General features: G+C 41.9%; 3 protein-coding genes across 3 annotated transcripts; 2 read left to right on the forward strand and 1 right to left on the reverse strand.

The window, feature by feature from the left end:
* Positions 1-1,682: 1,682 nt before the first annotated feature.
* LOC109481797 (dentin sialophosphoprotein-like) lies at positions 1,683-5,994 on the forward strand. The gene is made up of 3 exons (XM_019784385.1): positions 1,683-1,722; positions 4,506-5,402; positions 5,987-5,994. Exons 1-3 carry the CDS (start codon positions 1,683-1,685, stop codon positions 5,992-5,994), a joined length of 945 nt encoding a protein of 314 aa, XP_019639944.1.
* Positions 5,995-6,068: 74 nt separating this feature from the next.
* Positions 6,069-10,864, reverse strand: LOC109481862 (sulfotransferase family cytosolic 1B member 1-like). The gene is made up of 6 exons (XM_019784489.1): positions 10,571-10,864; positions 9,007-9,227; positions 8,449-8,584; positions 7,689-7,783; positions 7,002-7,158; positions 6,069-6,454 (listed from the first exon to the last, which is right to left on the reverse strand). The coding sequence occupies exons 1-6, from the start codon at positions 10,704-10,706 to the stop codon at positions 6,345-6,347; spliced, it is 855 nt and encodes a 284-aa protein (XP_019640048.1). The 5' UTR covers positions 10,707-10,864; the 3' UTR covers positions 6,069-6,344.
* Positions 10,865-12,353: 1,489 nt separating this feature from the next.
* On the forward strand, positions 12,354-14,332 carry LOC109481798. The gene is made up of 3 exons (XM_019784386.1): positions 12,354-12,510; positions 12,638-12,959; positions 14,014-14,332. The coding sequence occupies exons 1-3, from the start codon at positions 12,354-12,356 to the stop codon at positions 14,330-14,332; spliced, it is 798 nt and encodes a 265-aa protein (XP_019639945.1).
* The last annotated feature ends 3,911 nt before the right edge of the window (positions 14,333-18,243 follow it).

Below are 18,243 nucleotides of genomic sequence, written 5' to 3' on the forward strand. Positions count from 1 at the left end.
AAAATTTAGTCTGGCTATAAAGGCATCGAATGCAATTTTTGAAGCGTGGGAAACAAAAAATAAATGACCTGGATGAGGAAATGTGTCCATTGTTGACATTTCATACCATTTTAGCACATTTCTGTCCCTATTTTGTACCCGATGCGTTTAAGAATAGCCCCCAAACAAGCTACGTTTTAATACTATCCAAGCAGAGGTTTGGGTTTGGGGCATTTTTAATTTGTTTTTAGGCTTTTTTATTGGGTTTTCTTTTTTTTTTTGCATCATTTGGCGAAGGTAAATTCTTTCATTTTTTATCGGGGTGTTTCTTTTTTTAAAAAGAAACCCCGATAAAAAATGTATTTGGCAGGATCATGTATATGGCTCGGCACGGGGCTGGGAATTGTGACCTTTAGTGTCGTTTGTTCTTCAACATCTAAAGAATAAATAAAATATTATATAATTCTCTGGAGAACATGCGTATGCATGACTTGTTTACAATCAGCTTGTTTTGATCAACCTTTCACCAGACAAATCAAGGTTTCTGGTGCTACAAGAAATCTGGCGAAGTATTTTCGCAGGCTAGGTACTCGGGGTCCATTATTTTGGTTCATCTGCTGCGCAAAAGAAGATGAGTACAGGACAACGTCAGGTGATTCACGGTAGAGATACCGAAGTTGTGGATAGCCTGGTCTCATCTTCAACAGAAGATGTCAATACAGGTATGTTTTAATTCAATTTGGTCGTTGGATTTTTGTGTAATCACTACCCCAAATCTACACAAAATTAAAGGTAATATTTAAGCACGCTTAAACTCGGCGTAAAGATGATTGTGTTCGAGTTAAAATAAGACGTTTGTATCGCTATACCAATTGCATAAATAGGAAATTTTACCACTGTTTTTGCGCTGTGAAGAAGACTTTATTTAGGACTTACTGCTCCCAACTGTTTGGCGTACAGCTATGGAACCGTGTTAATTTGAGTGTGCTTGTCAAATGTCGGGTGACATATAATGATTGTTTTCGGATAAGTTTCCAAGATGGTGCAGTGCAGGTACTATGTTTGTTCACCATACTACTGACACATTTGATGCCAGACGCAGAAAATTATGCTACTCCTTTCTCAATAAACACCGACAACAGCATAATACAAGGTCTTCTGAGGTCAGATTGTCAGTATATATCTTTTTTAGTGTATGTAAGATGCTGTATAGTCTGTGTTTTTATGTTTGCACCGTTTTTTTCTATGGGTGAAATAGACGTTCATTCATTCATTCATTCATTCATTCATTCATTCATTCATTCATTCATTCATTCATTCATTCATTCATTCATTCATTCATTCATTCATTCATTCATTCATTCATTCATTCATTCATTCATTCATTCATTCATTCATTCTTATGCGATGTTTCTCCCTCCCTTCCGGGACTTTACAACCACTATACGTACGCTTAAACCACGCTTAATTGAACTGTTAAATTCAGAACTACCGAAATCACTACCGATAAAGTATGAATGTACAGTAAAAGTTATCTGTTATCTAAAGGTAATGTCAACCGTCGTGCCAAAAGGGATGGCACCAACACCCCTGGACAGATTGAAGTCCCAAAGAATGAACAAGAACATGCAACCGGCATAGCATCTGAGAACACATTTCCTGTGACTGTCAGCCGTAACATCATTGGATTGGTCGGCAACACGATGTACGGGACTGCTTACGCCCAACAAGCTGGATATGGAGGTATACTTTGTTATTACGTTGACATATATATACAGAACCACACCACAGCCACACTCCAACAAGCCCAAACCAAAAGCATACCCTCTTACAAACTTAAGGCAACAAGCGAAGGTTTCATGTTTTCGTCCCTATAATCCTTTTTGCAGATTGTATATCGTATAAGAAATAGTCTCTTTATATTCAAAACATTGGTCTGGGGCAAGTGAGGATAAATGTTTAAACATGATTTTTCAAGAGTTTCATCGAGATCAATCAACTACATCAAACGTTGTTTTCTTTTATGATTTGTTGAAAGAAAAGTGTTAGATGAGGACGTGTCTTTACTATGATAATCACGTTATGTTTCTTATGATGCAAAATGAACAGTACTTGTCAGGTAACAAGTAATGAGGGTAGAGTTAACGTTGCATGTATAATTCAATTTCTCCTTAACTAGAAAAAAAAATTAGTATAAATACATCGTTGCTTTAGATGACAATAACAAGTGAGATATGAATGTAAAGGAGTAGAAATCGCAACAACTTACCGCCGAAACATTATAATAACTAGAAAGGTAACATTTGCAAAGCAAATGCATAATGTTCACCTTCGCATATGGTCTGCTCTGTTAATCTTTACTCAAACACATCCACATATATGATGACAGGAGCCTAAATCCCTTGGCTTGACTACAAATAAGTCAAAGACCAAAGTCATGATCCAGCCAGCTCCGGGTCAACAACCGCCAGCAGTAAGCTTCTACCTGGATGGAGTACGCCTTGAGTGTGTTAAGCACTTTAGTTATCTTGGCAGCACTCTTAACCACAAGGGAAACATTGACGACGAAATCTCACACAGGCAAGGTTGTGCCTGTGCAGCCTTAAGGGAACGAGTCTTTGACAATGCAAGCCTTAAGACGGCAACAAAGGTCCAGGTGTACAAAGCCGCAATTCTTCCAACCCTCCTCTATGGTTGTGAGGCCTGGGTCACCTACCGAAGGCATCTTAAAACCTTGGAACAGTTCCACCAACGCTCGCTGCGGCGTATTCTGAACATTTCCTGGACTGACTATCGCACCAACACCAGCGTGCTAGCTGAAGCCGGCTCTTGGAGTATTGAGGCCCTCGTCATGCGCAGTCAGCTACGTTGGTCTGGCCACTGTGTACGAATGCCAGACAATCGGCTCCCCAAGCAGATTCTTTACGGTCAACTGGAGCAAGGGACCCGTGCAAGGGGGGGACAGAGAAAACGGTACAAAGACACACTTAAACATTACTTAAAGAAAGATCACATTGACCCCTCAAACTTCCAAGCCCTCTGCCACAACCGCAGTGCCTGGAGGCAGATGTCCTACACGGCTGTCTCAACCTTTGAAAGCGAGAGAGTTGCCGCCGTGGAGGCAAAAAGGATGGCCAGGAAGGAGCGTCAACGTCAACGTCAACAAAAGGACTAAGAACTAACACCATTGGACTCGCCCTACTCCGTGGAGTGGCTGTCAACACCATGGTGAGAGACAATCTGGTTCAATCAGGTCAGAGGTCACTGTTTGGAGAAGAAGAAGAGGAAATGTAGCAAAAACAATATGTTTTCCTTCGGTAAACATAATAATAATTGTTTATTGATTGATCGATGAGTACAATCTCTAGCATGTGGCAGCGCAACTAAAAAGTAGCGCTGAATTGTATGCAAGTGTTTAAAAACAGAGAAACAAATATTGCACAGTTAACAAATAGACAACTAAACAAGTGAGTATTTCACAGTTAACATATAGGCAACTAAATAAGTGCGTAAAATGAGCTTAACAATATTCACAATATCACCCAATAAGTTATCAATATCATCAGTGTAAAAAATGATAATTCATTACAATATGATATGAACTAGCTTGTTCACTCTGATTCTAAAGGTTCGTATTAGTTCGAATCTCTTGAGGACGGTGGACAGTCATAACTGCCGTAGCAGGTACTTCATTAAGAAATTCTGTCTAAGTCGTCAAATGTCATTAGGTAACATAACGAGAAAAGAAAAAGAGTCAACTTTCTGGTCATTTCTTTACAAACTTAAGTTGAAACAACCCTATCACTAGCTCCTACAACCCTGAAGTGCTATTCAGGAATTGGAGGTGCGAAATATTATACATACAAGAGTGCTTAAATGCTGGAAACACAGCTGTCAGCCATGTTTGTTTACATTCTGGTAGTTTGTGGTGGTACCACAAACAAGGTGCGCCTGGTGTGCGGGCTGCTAAAGTGATTATCATAAGTGCCAGAGATTTAAAATAACGACAGAAATTAAATATGTTGAAAAATAAATTACAACTACACATTTATTCTTTCAATTGCTTGAATAATTTCTCACACCTAACTCTCTTTCTTCCACTCTATTGTACCTGCACAAGTATGTTGAAAAGAAAATTACAATCACGCGAAGATTCTTTCAATTAAAATATTTCATTTTTTTTGATGCAGAAATATTAGATAATGTCCCTTTAATCCTTGTCCTGCTGTACTTTTATTAGGCAATTTTTTCATGAATTTCATTTCTTAATTCATTAACCCTTGCCTACTTTTGCGCTGCTTTGGCATGGTTTCTTCGGTATTTGGTGCGTTTTGCTGCCGTGTGATGTGTTCACGTGAGAAATACTCCTGTTACCTGTAAATTTACGGGACCACATACAGGCACAGTATGAGCGCACAACCCATATTATATATTTAGGTCCAGCAGTAACTTATTAAATAATAATTATATATTTCTCACTTCTCACAACTAACTACCTTCTGTCTTTCTCCCACTGTACTGCATAGAACAACTGGCGATTCCTACCAGGCACGAGGAAACTGAAATTGCCGACGCTGATATTGATAACTTTGATGGCGACCCTGACAGCCACACGTACAGCACTAGAGGTGACTGTGATGACGACCCTGACAGCCACACGTACAGCACTAGAGGTGACTGTGATGACGACCCTGACAGTCACACGTACAGCACTAGAGGTGACTGTGATGACGACCCTGACAGCCACACGTACAGCAATAGAGGTGACTGTGATGACGACCCTGACAGCCACACGTACAGCACTAGAGGTGACTACTGTGATGACGACCCTGACAGCCACACATACAGCACTAGAGGTGACTACTGTGATGACGACCCTGACAGCCACACGTACAGCAAAAGAGGTGACTGTGATGAAGACCCTGACAGCCACACGTACAGCACTAGAGGTGACTGTGATGACGACCCTGACAGCCACACGTACAGCTATAGAGGTGACTACTGTGATGACGACCCTGACAGCCACATGTATAACAATATGGGTGACTGTGACGAAGACCCTGACAGCCACACGTACAGCAATAGAGGTGACTGTGATGACGACCCTGACAGCCACACGTACAGCACTAGAGGTGACTGTGATGACGACCCTGACAGTCACACGTACAGCAATAGAGGTGACTGTGATGAGGACCCTGACAGCCATACGTACAGCAGTACCTCCATTTGCCACGGAGGTGATACTGTCGACAGGGATGACTTCCACAACCTACAGCAGGCCAGTGAGGACAGTGGATATGGTGAACAACTGTCAGACAAACAAGAAGACACTACACAGACCAGTAACGACCAAAGGGACGTCTCTGGCCTACTAAAGAACCCACTTTACGCCACTGGTGCATTTCGACAAAATAACCCCAAAGGTATACAATGTTTATCTCATCTCTCTCTCTCTCTCTCTCTCTCTCTCTCTCCTTCCCTCTCTGTCTGCCCCCTCTCTCCCATTGAGTTGCCGCATATTGTGATTAGCATAACCTTTGAGCTTGGTATAATAGTCCGGGAGGAGATTCTCAGAAGAGGCCTAGAAAATAAAAAACGTAGCACACCCCTTACATACTTTGACCAGTAACACATAGAATGATACCTTAATGTCCCCTGATCATTGATTGGTGTCGGGAGGTTTCTGTTACTAGTATTGCAGAATAGAACGTGCTATTTCGTCGCTGTCAGTGTATCTATCTATCTATATGCTTTTATCTATCTATCTATCTATCTATCTATCTATCTATCTATCTATCTATCTATCTATCTATCTATCTATCTATCTATCTATCTATCTATATCTATCTATCTATCTATCTATCTATATCTATATCTATACCTATATATAGATATATACATATAGATATAGTTATCTAGCTATCTATCTCCGTCTATATTTCTGTAATTTGGAGTATTCACTACTTCCCAAAGCTAAAACTTTGTTTTATCAAAAATAAAAACACAGAGGCGTAAACGTAAACCAATCACCAGCTTTATTATCCTTTGATAGTCATTCTCTTTTTTTTGCTCGCGGTTGCTTTCTGAGACGTCAGCGTACATGTCCGGAAAATTTAGTTAATATAAACACTTAGTAATAGCCAGTGCTCATCGTATTTTGTACATTAAATTTAATGCCCATGCTGCCATGCACTTTTTCCGTGTCACTAACAACTTAAAAAGGTCGCATCTTCGTCTGGCAATGTTGTGTAGAACTTACAACGTGCTAATATTGCTGAATCGTAACAATTATAGACCCCGTTATGCAATCTACTAACATTGAAGGAAACCCAGGTCTATGTAAAAAAATCCTTTTGAAACGTCATCTACTCAAATTCAAAGTCAAGACCTGTCCCTTTGAGCTTTTCATCGTACTGAGCGTCAAAGGCTTGATTTTGTTCGTCGGTGAAGTAGTTCTTCCAGTCACCAACAACTCCTAGGAAATAAACAGAAAAACATATGAAACATAAACTAGAAATGTAACTTTTACACACAGGAGCATAATGTTAACCTTCACATGGTCTAGTCTAACGAACTACTGCTCTGTTTATTCTCACTCAAACACATTCATATATATGGTGATTAGCCCCTCCCCCAACTCTGCCCTGCCACTTACAATGATATTGTAATACGAAGGGACCTGTGCTACATAAATCACCAGTTGCAATGGTAGTTGTTATGATTACCAGAACAAAAAATACCTACTAACACCTTTAGGTAGCCTGGTGTCCACTCTATCGAGGTTGGGGAGGGTTCTCTTCGGGGCTGCAGCAGCTCTTCCCCGCCCGACTCAGCTAGGTTTCCGGTAGGTTTTGCCTGATGGGAGTTGAACTACTGGCGTGCAAAACTCCTACAGGCGTAACACTCCCACCGGGCGGTCTGTTGAGCTGGACGGGGGAAACTATTTAAGTCCCCAGGACAGCTTGCCCCAACCACGATAGACTGGATATCAGGCTAGCCTTTATGCTAACGAAATAACAAACCTTTTCTGGCATTGACTCTCCTACCGGAGTACCGAGAGTTGTCCAGAGTTGACTTCATGCCCTCAAATGTGCACTTCTCTGCGATCCTCGCAATGGTGGCGGCGTCTAGGTCAGCTTCTAGGAACTTTGCAATTTTCTTCACTTCGCTGGCGACGTCCTGGTCGAAATTAAATGAAAGATTTAAAACGAAGACGTATAGCAAACCCACATATAATAAATATTGAACGTCAGGTGGCAACAACACACTAGCAATGACGAGATCAGGCGTCGAACAGGACAAGTAAAGCTCTCTATTAGCTAGTACAAAGAGCAAGGCTGAGGTGGCTAGGCCACATACATGTATCTAGAATGCCAAGACAAAGACTGCCGAAGTGGTGTTAACATGGTGTCCACAAGGAAAAAGGAAGAGGGGCGGGCAAAGTATGACGTGGAGAAAAACAGTGGAAAGAGACCTTGCAGTGATGGGTTGCGAGTGGGAGGGGGCGCAACGAGCCGCAGAAGATAGAGGCAGATGGAGAACAATGATGGCCCGCCTCAGCAGTAGCTGATATGCGGTGGAGTGGTAGTGGTGGTGGTGGTATAGCAACTAACAAGGCTTTGTCACACCATATTCACCTCGGGGCGGGTCATTAACCCTTAAATAAAGCATGGTTCTTGAGTCAACACCCTCTGTGTGGGTACAGATACCTTTTTCATGTCCTCGTACTTGAGAAAAATGAAGTGGGGGTCGCCTCTCTTCTGCCACCAGGACAACACGTGATCAAAGAAGATGCCGTATTCCTCTGGAAAGAAAGGCGGAAAAAATGGCGTCGGCGTCGGAAAATTTAGTTTAACCGCTCACAAAATAGCCTGGATGCCAGACCCAAAGCACACTGGACACAAAATATCTCAGTGTGCTAGGGTCTGGTAGGGTCTCTTAGGAAAGGCTCTCGAGCATAGGGAGGAGAAGCTGTGATTGATGACCCCTCACACCACAGGTAACCTGTTACATGGTATCACCATTGGTCAGCAGGAGACAATCTTGGGCTCAACAGTTAATCATTAACTAGTCAATTTTCTAAATGTTTTTGAGTTTATTTTCCAAAATAACAGCAGAACGTAGTCTCATAGTAGAAGTAGTGTACAACCCAGGCTTTCCTGTTTGTTTAGGTAACAGTTCTCTAACACACCAGGACAAAATAACCTTATCTACAGTTTAATCCCATCTGCTGGTGGCCATTCAAAGATACAGCTGGGAGTTTTTAACCAATCATAGCAGAGGTTTAAAATTGCTTCCTGCTGTGCCACCAATGGGGCCTTACGCTCAGATACTGAGCGTTCGAGTGGCAGGTTTTAATCTGGCCCTACCAGACCCTTGCACACTGAGATATTTTGTGTCCAGTGTGCTTTGGGTCTGGCATCCAGGCTACTCACAAAAGATTATCAGCGATAGCAGAGAGTGTCTCACCTTTTCCAGCAAGGGCGTCTTGGAAGTATTTAGGCCATGGCAGCTGGTTAGCATCGATATTTCTGCACTTCAAGCAGTGGTGATAGTAGGACACAGCCGTGTCTTTTGGATTCCTCATCACCACCAGTATTTTCTCCTGAAAGAGATTATGACGAAGTGTTAGTTAATAGACCGTAACATGTTCCCAACATTTTCAATGAGGAACACTTTTATAGTGCATGATCATGATTTTGATTTCACAACAAGCTCACCGATCCTGACTCTTCCTCATCACAATTTGATAGCAGTTCAGCCAATGACAGCGTGGCAATTCAAATATTAGCAGTTCGAGTCTGTTGGACCATAAGAGAGCGGCTGCATGTCCATAAAATATTTGCATTTTTATCCATTATTTTGCATTTCTACGTTTCGACAGTGGTGACGCATTACGAAATGGTCAAAGGTCGAATGACGTTCTGTAAACATACTTATTAACATTACAGTAGAGCCTTGCTTAATATGGTAACACTTAAAAACAGCGCGGCACTTGAAAATTTTGTCCTGAACATTCTCCTATACCTTTCCCCGGGGGTTGGCTATCCGGGGGGGTGCTGTCCCGGGTTTGAGGTGGGTTAGGATGACCCGGGGGGAGGGGGCGTCTTCCAGCAGTACGTATGAGGGGTGGGGATTCTCGGGGTAATGGAACTCCAGTTTCCCGATGAGGTGTTCGTCTGAGTTGGCGGCCGACCTTCCTGCGGCCTGGAGGATGTGGGTCACGATCTCCAGGGTCCAGTTTGTGCCTACAGGGGACGTATTAAAACACAAACACTCAAAGCAGGGTCGGGCTATGTGCGTAGTCCACATACACACAGTCTACTGTGGAGAATGTATTAATTTGCGCAGACAACGTACTTGTCGATATGGGCCATCGTACCAAAGGTAATCAATCCCAGACGACGCATTAAATTTTTTTCGGTATGGGCCATCGCACCAAAGGTTCATTTAAAAGAGAAAAAACAAGAGTTCCGAGAACTCACACCTCCATGAAATACATGTATGGACTTTATATGTAAATGTAAATTTCATCTTTAAATATGCAAATGACCTCTGCATTAACATGGCATATGCATCGTGATGTATGTTAACTTTTGATTAACTTAGAGATGTCCCAAATATGACATTCCCATCATTCACCATTAAGAAATCATAGAATTTTCGCATTAATTATGCAAATTAGGTCATCATTTGCATAATTAGTATCTGTTGATGTTCCACCTGACATAGGTTACATACATTACATGTATGAAAGTAGTATAATGTAAAACTCTGTGATTATAGAATTTCATCATTAATTATGCAAATAAATTCCTCATTTGCATAATTTGCATTTAATTACATACATCTCTCTCTCTCTCTCAGCTACCTACACACCAAAAATGATGAAAATATGTTGTTCCTATCTGGACTTATTGGCTTTTAAACATTTCGCCAGAAAGTGCCCTGCAGTTCCAGAACAAGCTGCTAGGGGGACCAAACTCACACCACCTATTCCTGACAGGAAAAGCAATCTGTCACCAAAACATCAAGACCATAGCATGTTCAGGACAAAAGATACAAAAACCGGAAGTTCTGCTGCAGTACCATGGTCATTCACCAGGAGGCCCATATTTGACCTTGACCTTTGTCTTCCTAAGACTTACCAACATACCAAATATTATCATAATCTATAAAGGCGTTCAGACGTTATGCTGACTACAAATGTGCGGAAACACAAACACACACAGACAGACAGACAGACAGACGCGCCAAAAACAATACCTCCATTTTTCATGGAGGTAAACACCTCTTGACTGACCCAATGTGTCAACAATGACCCTGTAATGTTAAAGCTAACGGGCTCGTTATGTATTCCTCTGGGTTAATCATTATCATAGAGGGTGTTGCAAAACCACCTTGAGTTACAATATTTGTTAAGGAGACTTATAGAACTAGAAAGTCTGAAATGAACTAGAAACTACAACAGTATATTCTGTCACAAAATTGGCAATAACATTAATATCATGTGCATTTTTCCTGCTTCAACAATGATCGAGATGCCTTGCCTTGTTCTGTTGAGTACTAAATCATGACGTTTTCCTCTCACCTGTTTTGGGATAGCTGACAATAGCGATGTCGTCGTCGCGTGTCTGAAAGGTTTTCATGGCCTCGAGAATCTCTCTGGTGACCTGACGAGGATACCGCACCCCGTCATGGACAATTCCGGGCTTTTTATACGACATACTTGACGTTTCCAACGGCTTCTAAAGCTGGATCTGTTTAGTGTTAGCGACTTAGTTGTACTCTGTTACACACTTGACAAACCTGTTATGTAGCTTAGACGCCGCCGTGCGGGGTACCGGCGTACCCTGAACTTCGACCTGAATAATAAACTTGAGGACGTTGACCGGTAGCCTGTATTACATAAGCTCTCTCGGAGGTTAATGACCTAACGATTATAAAATGATAAGAAAACTGGTGACTGGCTTAAGTTTACGCCTCCGTAGCAGACTTCTGGTGGTCTTCGGCTGTTTTCTGATTAGCCCAGTTCTAAAAGAAAACTGGGGTAATTCAACAAGACAGGTGTTCTATGCAGAAATGTCCCCCTGTCAATCTCCAGCGAGTTTCCATGGTATTTTGAAAGCTGACACCGGAAGTGGGCGTGGCGCTAAAACTACGAAGGCCTGTAGGGGACAAAAGGTCAAACCGACTTAAAAACATGTAGGTTGACGTTGAGACAAGGTTGAAACGAAAAACCAACCTAATATCAGTGATGTAAAAATCAACTTAACATTTGTTTATTATTATCTTGAAGATTATTTATATATAAGTTCACAACAGAAAAAGTACAAAGATAGGCAAACCTATGGATTAAATGCAACTATCTGCCATGCCCCCTAGCTACTGAAAAAAGCTATACTTTGAATATTTATTGTAGCAAATGATTGTTACACAATACCGGCATAGTCACCGATGGATCACAATAATTTTTGCCCAGTGAACTTGTCGGCCAAGTTCGGTGGGGGGACATTTCTGCATGGGGGACACTTCTGCATAGTACCCCTATGCAGAAATGTCCCCTTCACGGAATATTGTCTGTAATCATATATCATAAGTTATGAATGTTTTTGATACAACATCGGCATAGTCACCGATGGATCACAATAATAATAATGCCGACCCCCTGGCTCTATGCACCCTGGGGAATTTTACCCCCTGGTGCAATGCATCCTGGGAATAGGAAAACGGTGAATAACCGCTGATTATTGACTTTTCACAGATTCCACTTGTTATACATTTCTCCGCTCCCATCTACTCCGAGGTATTATCATCGTTGTACTGGCATCGTTGATTGCTGCAGTGGCTGTTCCTGTCATCTATTTTACTGCCAAATCCGATATCCATCCGGTATGTTGCCTTTCCATTATTTAATATACGTCGGTAAAGTTAAGACATTACAGTAAATTGAGGGGCGTCGGTGGCGCAACGGACTCGGAACCGAGAGGTCCCGGGTTCGATACTCACCGTGGCCCGACGTTGTGCCCTTGGGAAAGGTACTTTACACGACTTCCCCACCGGTACCTGTACGATGGAGTGACGCCCAACGAGCCTCTTAGACTAATCTTAACTCCTTACGGATTTGGTGCGCCGATGTGACAACATATATTTGCCACCAAGAGCCGTTAATTTTTTTACAGTAAACTTTGAAAAGTGTATCCAGTTGTTAATCCTTTTCTTGTGTCCCTCTCTGATGTTCTAACTTCTAGTCACAAACCACACTGCCCGTGTTAGGGGTGACAACCAACACAACAATGGTGACAACCACGCCATCACTAGTGACAGACACAGCGCTAGCCGTGACAACCACACTATCGGAGGCGACAACCAACATGGCAGTGGTGACAACCACGCCGCCAGTCGTGACAACCACGCCGCCAGTCGTGACAACCACGCCGTCAGTCGTGACAACCACGCCGCCATCAGTCGTGACAACCACGCCGTCAGTCGTGACAACCACGCCGCTCAGTCGTGACAACCACGCCGCCAGTACTGACAACCCCACCGTCAAGCGAAGGTATGAGATCGTGGAACTCTAACATGTATTACCTCATTCAAACGCAATTTGAATTCGATACACTTACACTTACACATACACATATTATGTTCTGTGCAGCTGACCTAGTCGGACTGTGGCCTCTAAACTCACAGTACGGAGCATCAGACACAACAGGAAACGGAAATGACGGAGTAGCAAGAGCAACCAAGTTAGCCCCTGGCCCATATGGAGACCCTAACGGCGCATTCCTGTTTTCGGGGACTGCAAATTCCTACTTAGACATTCCCAACAATGGCAAGCTGGATGTGAAGTACTCCTACACCATACTGGCCCACATATATCCTACAGGTTGGGCCGGGCCAGTCTTCAACTACGTCGGGACTCACAATCAATGGGCGGTACATCTTTGGCAAACAGCTCCACAGGAATTGTTCATGAGGTAAGTTTATAGCCTGGTATCCAGTTGAACCATCAGGCTGTCTCCAGACTGATACCACATTGTTCATGAGGTAAGTTTATAGCCTCGTACCCAGACCGTATCCAGGCTGTTACTTCATTGTTCATGAGGTACGTTTATTGCCTGGTATCCAGACTGTTACCTCAATGTTCATGAGGTAAGTTTATAGCCTGGTTTCCAGACTGTATCCAGACTGTTACCTCATTGTTCATGAAGTAAGTTTATAGCCTGGTATCCAGGCTGCATCCAGACTGTTACTTCATTGTTCATGAAGTGAGTTTATAGCCTGGTATCCAGCGCCGGATCATCAGGCTGGTTCCAGATTGTTACCTCATTGACAATATTCATGAGGTACGTTTATAGCCTGGTATCCAGCCGGAGCATCAGGCTGTATTCAGACTGTTACCTCATTGTTCATGAGGTAAGTTTATATCCTGGTATCCAGACTGTATCCCGACTGTTACCTCATTGTCCATGATGTACGTTTATAGCCTGGTATTCAACCAGAGCATCAGGCTGTATTCAGACTGTTACCTCATTGTTCATGAGGTAAGTTTACAGCTTGGTACCCAGCCAGAGTATCAGGCTGTATTTAGACGGTTACCTCATTGTTCATGAGGTAAGTTTATAGCCTGGTCTCCAGACTGTATCCCGACTGTTACTTCATTGTTCATGAGGTACGTTTATTGCCTGGTATCCAGACTGTTACCTCAATGTTCATGAGGTAAGTTTATAGCCTGGTTTCCAGACTGTATCCAGACTGTTACCTCATTGTTCATCAAGTAAGTTTATAGCCTGGTATCCAGCCGGATCATCAGGCTGGTTCCAGATTGTTACCTCATTGACAATATTCATGAGGTACGTTTATAGCCTGGTATCCAGCCGGAGCATCAGGCTGCCTCCAGATTGTTACCTCATTGTTCACGAGGTAAGTTTTTAGCCTGGTATCAAGTGTCGTCTTTTTACAAATTTGCTCTCCTTTTCTTTAGTGTTGCCAACTAGAAGATTGTAACAAAACAGCTAATATCTATTGCAGGACGGTCGGACGAGATGGATTTTTCCCAAGGTTCGTCATTGCGAAAGTGCTGCAGCAGAACGCTTGGAACTACGTTGGCGGAACCTACGACAGTTCCAAGAGGGTTGCAACTCTCTGGAACAACGGTCAAGCGGTCGGAGAGAAGATTATCTGTAAAGTCCCGTCGGTTGCCACTCAGTACCCCATCCGGGTTGCGGTGAGGGACGGAGACGGTCGGTACTTCGCTGGCCGGATAGCTTGTATCCAGCTGTACGACTACGCCATGACTCAAGAACCGATCAACGCGGCAAGGGACAGGTGTTGGCGTAGAGGTTTTTAATGTTATATGATATGATATGATATGATATGATATGAATCTTTATCGCATGTTCATGCCCAGATGGGCTAAATGCACAAGAGTACATGCGGTATGCAAAACATGAGTATTGCATACTGGAACGCTATATTCTAATGCTAATTGCTAGGAATTTATACATTATAACAATACTACATACTACCTATCATCTACTGTTAGTTGCCCTTTCTTCTCTCTTTTTGAAACATTTGGAAATATAATTGTATAGTTTGTCTGCTATACATTCGTTCTTGCATGACATCAAGTGTTTAAACGCGTCCTGCTTTGACATTTTCTTGCATATCTTGTCTTATTGTAAAATATCGAATAGTTCTTGGCGTTCATCTTACAATGTACAGTCAAGTAGAAAGAGTATCTCGTTTCTAACATATAAATTATTACAGAATTCGCACGTTCTATCTTTCAGAGGGGTACGGCTATGCCTGCCGGATTCTATACGTAAGGGATGGTCACTAATGCGAAGTTTACACATGGCTCTGCGATGTTCGAAGTTTGCAATGTTTAAATGTGTTTCTCTTTCATTAATCTCTTTGAATGTTTTGTATGTCCTTATATATAAAGGATTGTATACATGTACATCTGCCTGTCTTCTCCATTGTAATTTGAATTTTTTTGTACGCTAACTCTTTGCAATTTCAGGGAGTCTCATCCTTGCTGTAAGGTTTGCTTTTTCAGTGTCACTAATAAAGATCATAAAGATATTTTGCAAAAAAATTATCACATGTGGTAAAATGTACAAATCAAATTGCAACTGCATTATGTTGGTTACAACAAAAAATTCTTGTACTGACTGTTAACTCCGTAAACAGAGATATTGTTATTGTTTCATGTCTCAGTACAGAATGATATTAAGTTAATGTCTGAGGTGTTAAACATTATGTTATTTCCTGACTTTCTGCTATTGCCTGTTGCCTTGTATACGTGAGCTATTTAAAAAGTACTACTTAATATGTTAAACTAGTAAATAGTAGGATCCCCCTCAAAGTTCAAAGGAGGATAAAGAACAAAGAACTAGTTAGTAATTATTTGGAAAAGTACAGATCGTTCTTCCTCTGATTACTTTTTTACAGCCCTACGGTCTACATAGTACAGTCTAAAATTCTGGTGACTTACCTAATTAGGAGATGCAGACCTTTCACAATCTATCTTACATTAGATAAAAAAAACAAGAGTTACCTTCGCCAAATGATATTAACCATTCCGATGGACAAATTATACCATTCTAATCATTGGCTTAAGTAGGTAAACAAGAAATGATACCTATATTATTGTGCTAAGTTCACTGTCAACTATCACAACATTCATTTCTTACTGAAACAAATTTGAAAAATTAAACGTTTTAGTAATTGTACAAACTGTCTTTATTCAGTGCGAACATCACATATACACAGCCATCATGACATATAAAACAGAAAACAGTAAATCAGAGCCTTGTCTCCTCTCTTGATACTCATCTGCCATCCATGCGCCGGCATGGCAACAGACATCTTTGCCCATTTTCGGCATGTTGACCACTGTCAGAGGGCAAAAAAATTCTTGTTTTCCCCCAAAACCAGGTGAAAATCAATGCGCGCTGATACATGTTGTGGCCTAATGCCTCATAACATTACGTCACCTCGTGACCCCTAACCCCTGCGCCATTTTGTTTTCGTCTGTTTACTCTCATCAAGCCCAATTATGTGCACGGTTTCTAACTATTGATGCCGTGCAGTGTATTCTTGTAAAGGGTCCACCCTCCATTGTACGAGTTGATTAAAAATTAATATTGCATACTCACTTTGTTACAGGTAATGCTCTTCCCTGGTAAGAATAATCCTTACATGCGATAACAATAATGAAAGATAATCACGCAACGTTGGGTCGGAGCGCGAGCTCGGCAACTGTTATACCTCTTATACACAGTTATCTTGGCCAAACATTCACCCTATTCTGACGAATTCTACAATTCATAACCTCTTAGGTAGATCTTATTCACTAGCTAATTTGGAACACTTGCGAACGTTGAAAATCTCATTCGGTGACAAATTGAAAGTTTGGTACCTGTTTATCATATATAAGCATATTGGTTTTAGATATTCTTTTGTATGTGAAGTCCTTGAGTCGTGGGCGACTCTATTGCTTGCTGCATTAGTGGCGAAGATAATTGCTCAAATTGCCTGCGCCTGAAATATCTGTCACAATTGTCAGTTCATCACAACTGCCATTTTGTTCAGAGCTTGAAACACAGCTAGGCCTGGATTACAATGTTGTAGCGCCTTTAGTGTCAGCTTCTGGATGATAACTTCCAAGATGGGTTGTAGCGGACGGTCGGTCGTCTGCAGTCTCCTTGTCAGCCTTCTCTGCGTTTTGCCAGCAATGTTCAACGGTGTGTGGTCTCATTGTTAGCATGCCATGCTATCAAACTAATGTTGGTGAAAAAACTATATAGCACATATTGATACACATGCCCGAAACACTGTAGTATTTTCTTCTTAACTGTTGCCAGGAAACTGTCAAGAGGGCCTTGGAAAGAGTAGATGCGTTATCTGACTTCTTTGTTTCTAATGTTTGTCCAGTGAACCCGTAGCAGTCTGAATCTCAAATGTGTTGATTCTCTTCGCAATTGCTACGTTTAGGGCACGGTCACATTTCCAAGCCGGGGCCCGGCCGGGCTGTTTCAATTAACGAAAAATCAACAATTTATATCAATGATATACGCAAGTAGTTCCCAAGGTTAATTTTCTAAAACTTTTTTTGTGTTTTGCTGTCTTATATTATAATTTTCGTTTCATACGACTGCCCGGCCGGGCCCCGAGTTTGGAAATGTGACCGCGCCTTTAGGGTCCATGTCTCAGCACCATACAGTAAATTGATAGCATGAGACAACATTGTAAACGGATCTTTGTTCACATGGAAATATCATAACTACACCAGATGTGTTTTAGTTTTGACAGTGCAAGGGCTGACGTGGCAATCCTGACTTTCACCTCTTTGACTAAGCTGCAGTCTTCTGTGAGGGGCAAAGCCAAAAAGCCAAATGAGTTGTACAAAATCATAAAAGCCCATTTTCACATTTTTATAGCATTCAAAATGTTGTGTTATGGCATGTTTGCAGGCACAACTTCAGGCCAATCGTACCGGGGCTGTTTCCAGGACGGCATCTCCCGTAAGTTTCCACACGCCCAAATGGATTCCTCTGAGATGACGAACGAGATGTGTATCTCTCACTGCAAAACTAAATGCTTCCTCTATGCAGGTCAGTGCATACGATGTTTCAATGTACCTGTTGATTGTTCAATCATACAACTGGTTTGCATGACTTTAGTGTGATAGTGACTAGCAAGCTACCGATTACCAAGCAGAACTAATTATAAGAATGTCTAAATACAAACTAAAACATGCATTGTCCCAGATTCCTGCTATAGATCGTGAGAACCCTATACATAGGGTAGGTGACTTAAACTATGCTACTTATTGTTACCTATTTGCCATACAATGTACCCTGTACAATTGTCGTGCAATAAAGTTCTTCTTCTTAAACTCAGCAGGTTTTAGACAAACACTCACACAGTACCCCTTCTTCTTCCACGCAAGTTAATACATTGCTTACGGCGGTTATTGTCGAGAAAGAGATGAGGTTTACAGTCTGCCCTGCTTAAGCGCAGTTTCCGTTAACATTTATCATCATATTTTCTCAACAGCGACCCAATCTTCATTCCAATGCTTCTGTGGGACCCAGGACAACTTTGACGCTCTGGGAAGTCCACTTGGGACTTCTTACTGTCGCATTTCTTGCTCAGGAGATACCAACTCGTACTGCGGGGGATACTGGAGATTGTCCGTGTTTAGCACTGAAGGTATGGACTTCCCCTTTCCACCTGCATGAAAAATGGAGG

This window comes from Branchiostoma belcheri, unplaced genomic scaffold (assembly GCF_001625305.1).
Source record: "Branchiostoma belcheri isolate BF01 breed outbred unplaced genomic scaffold, Haploidv18h27 scaffold58, whole genome shotgun sequence".
Classification (NCBI taxonomy): domain Eukaryota; kingdom Metazoa; phylum Chordata; class Leptocardii; order Amphioxiformes; family Branchiostomatidae; genus Branchiostoma; species Branchiostoma belcheri.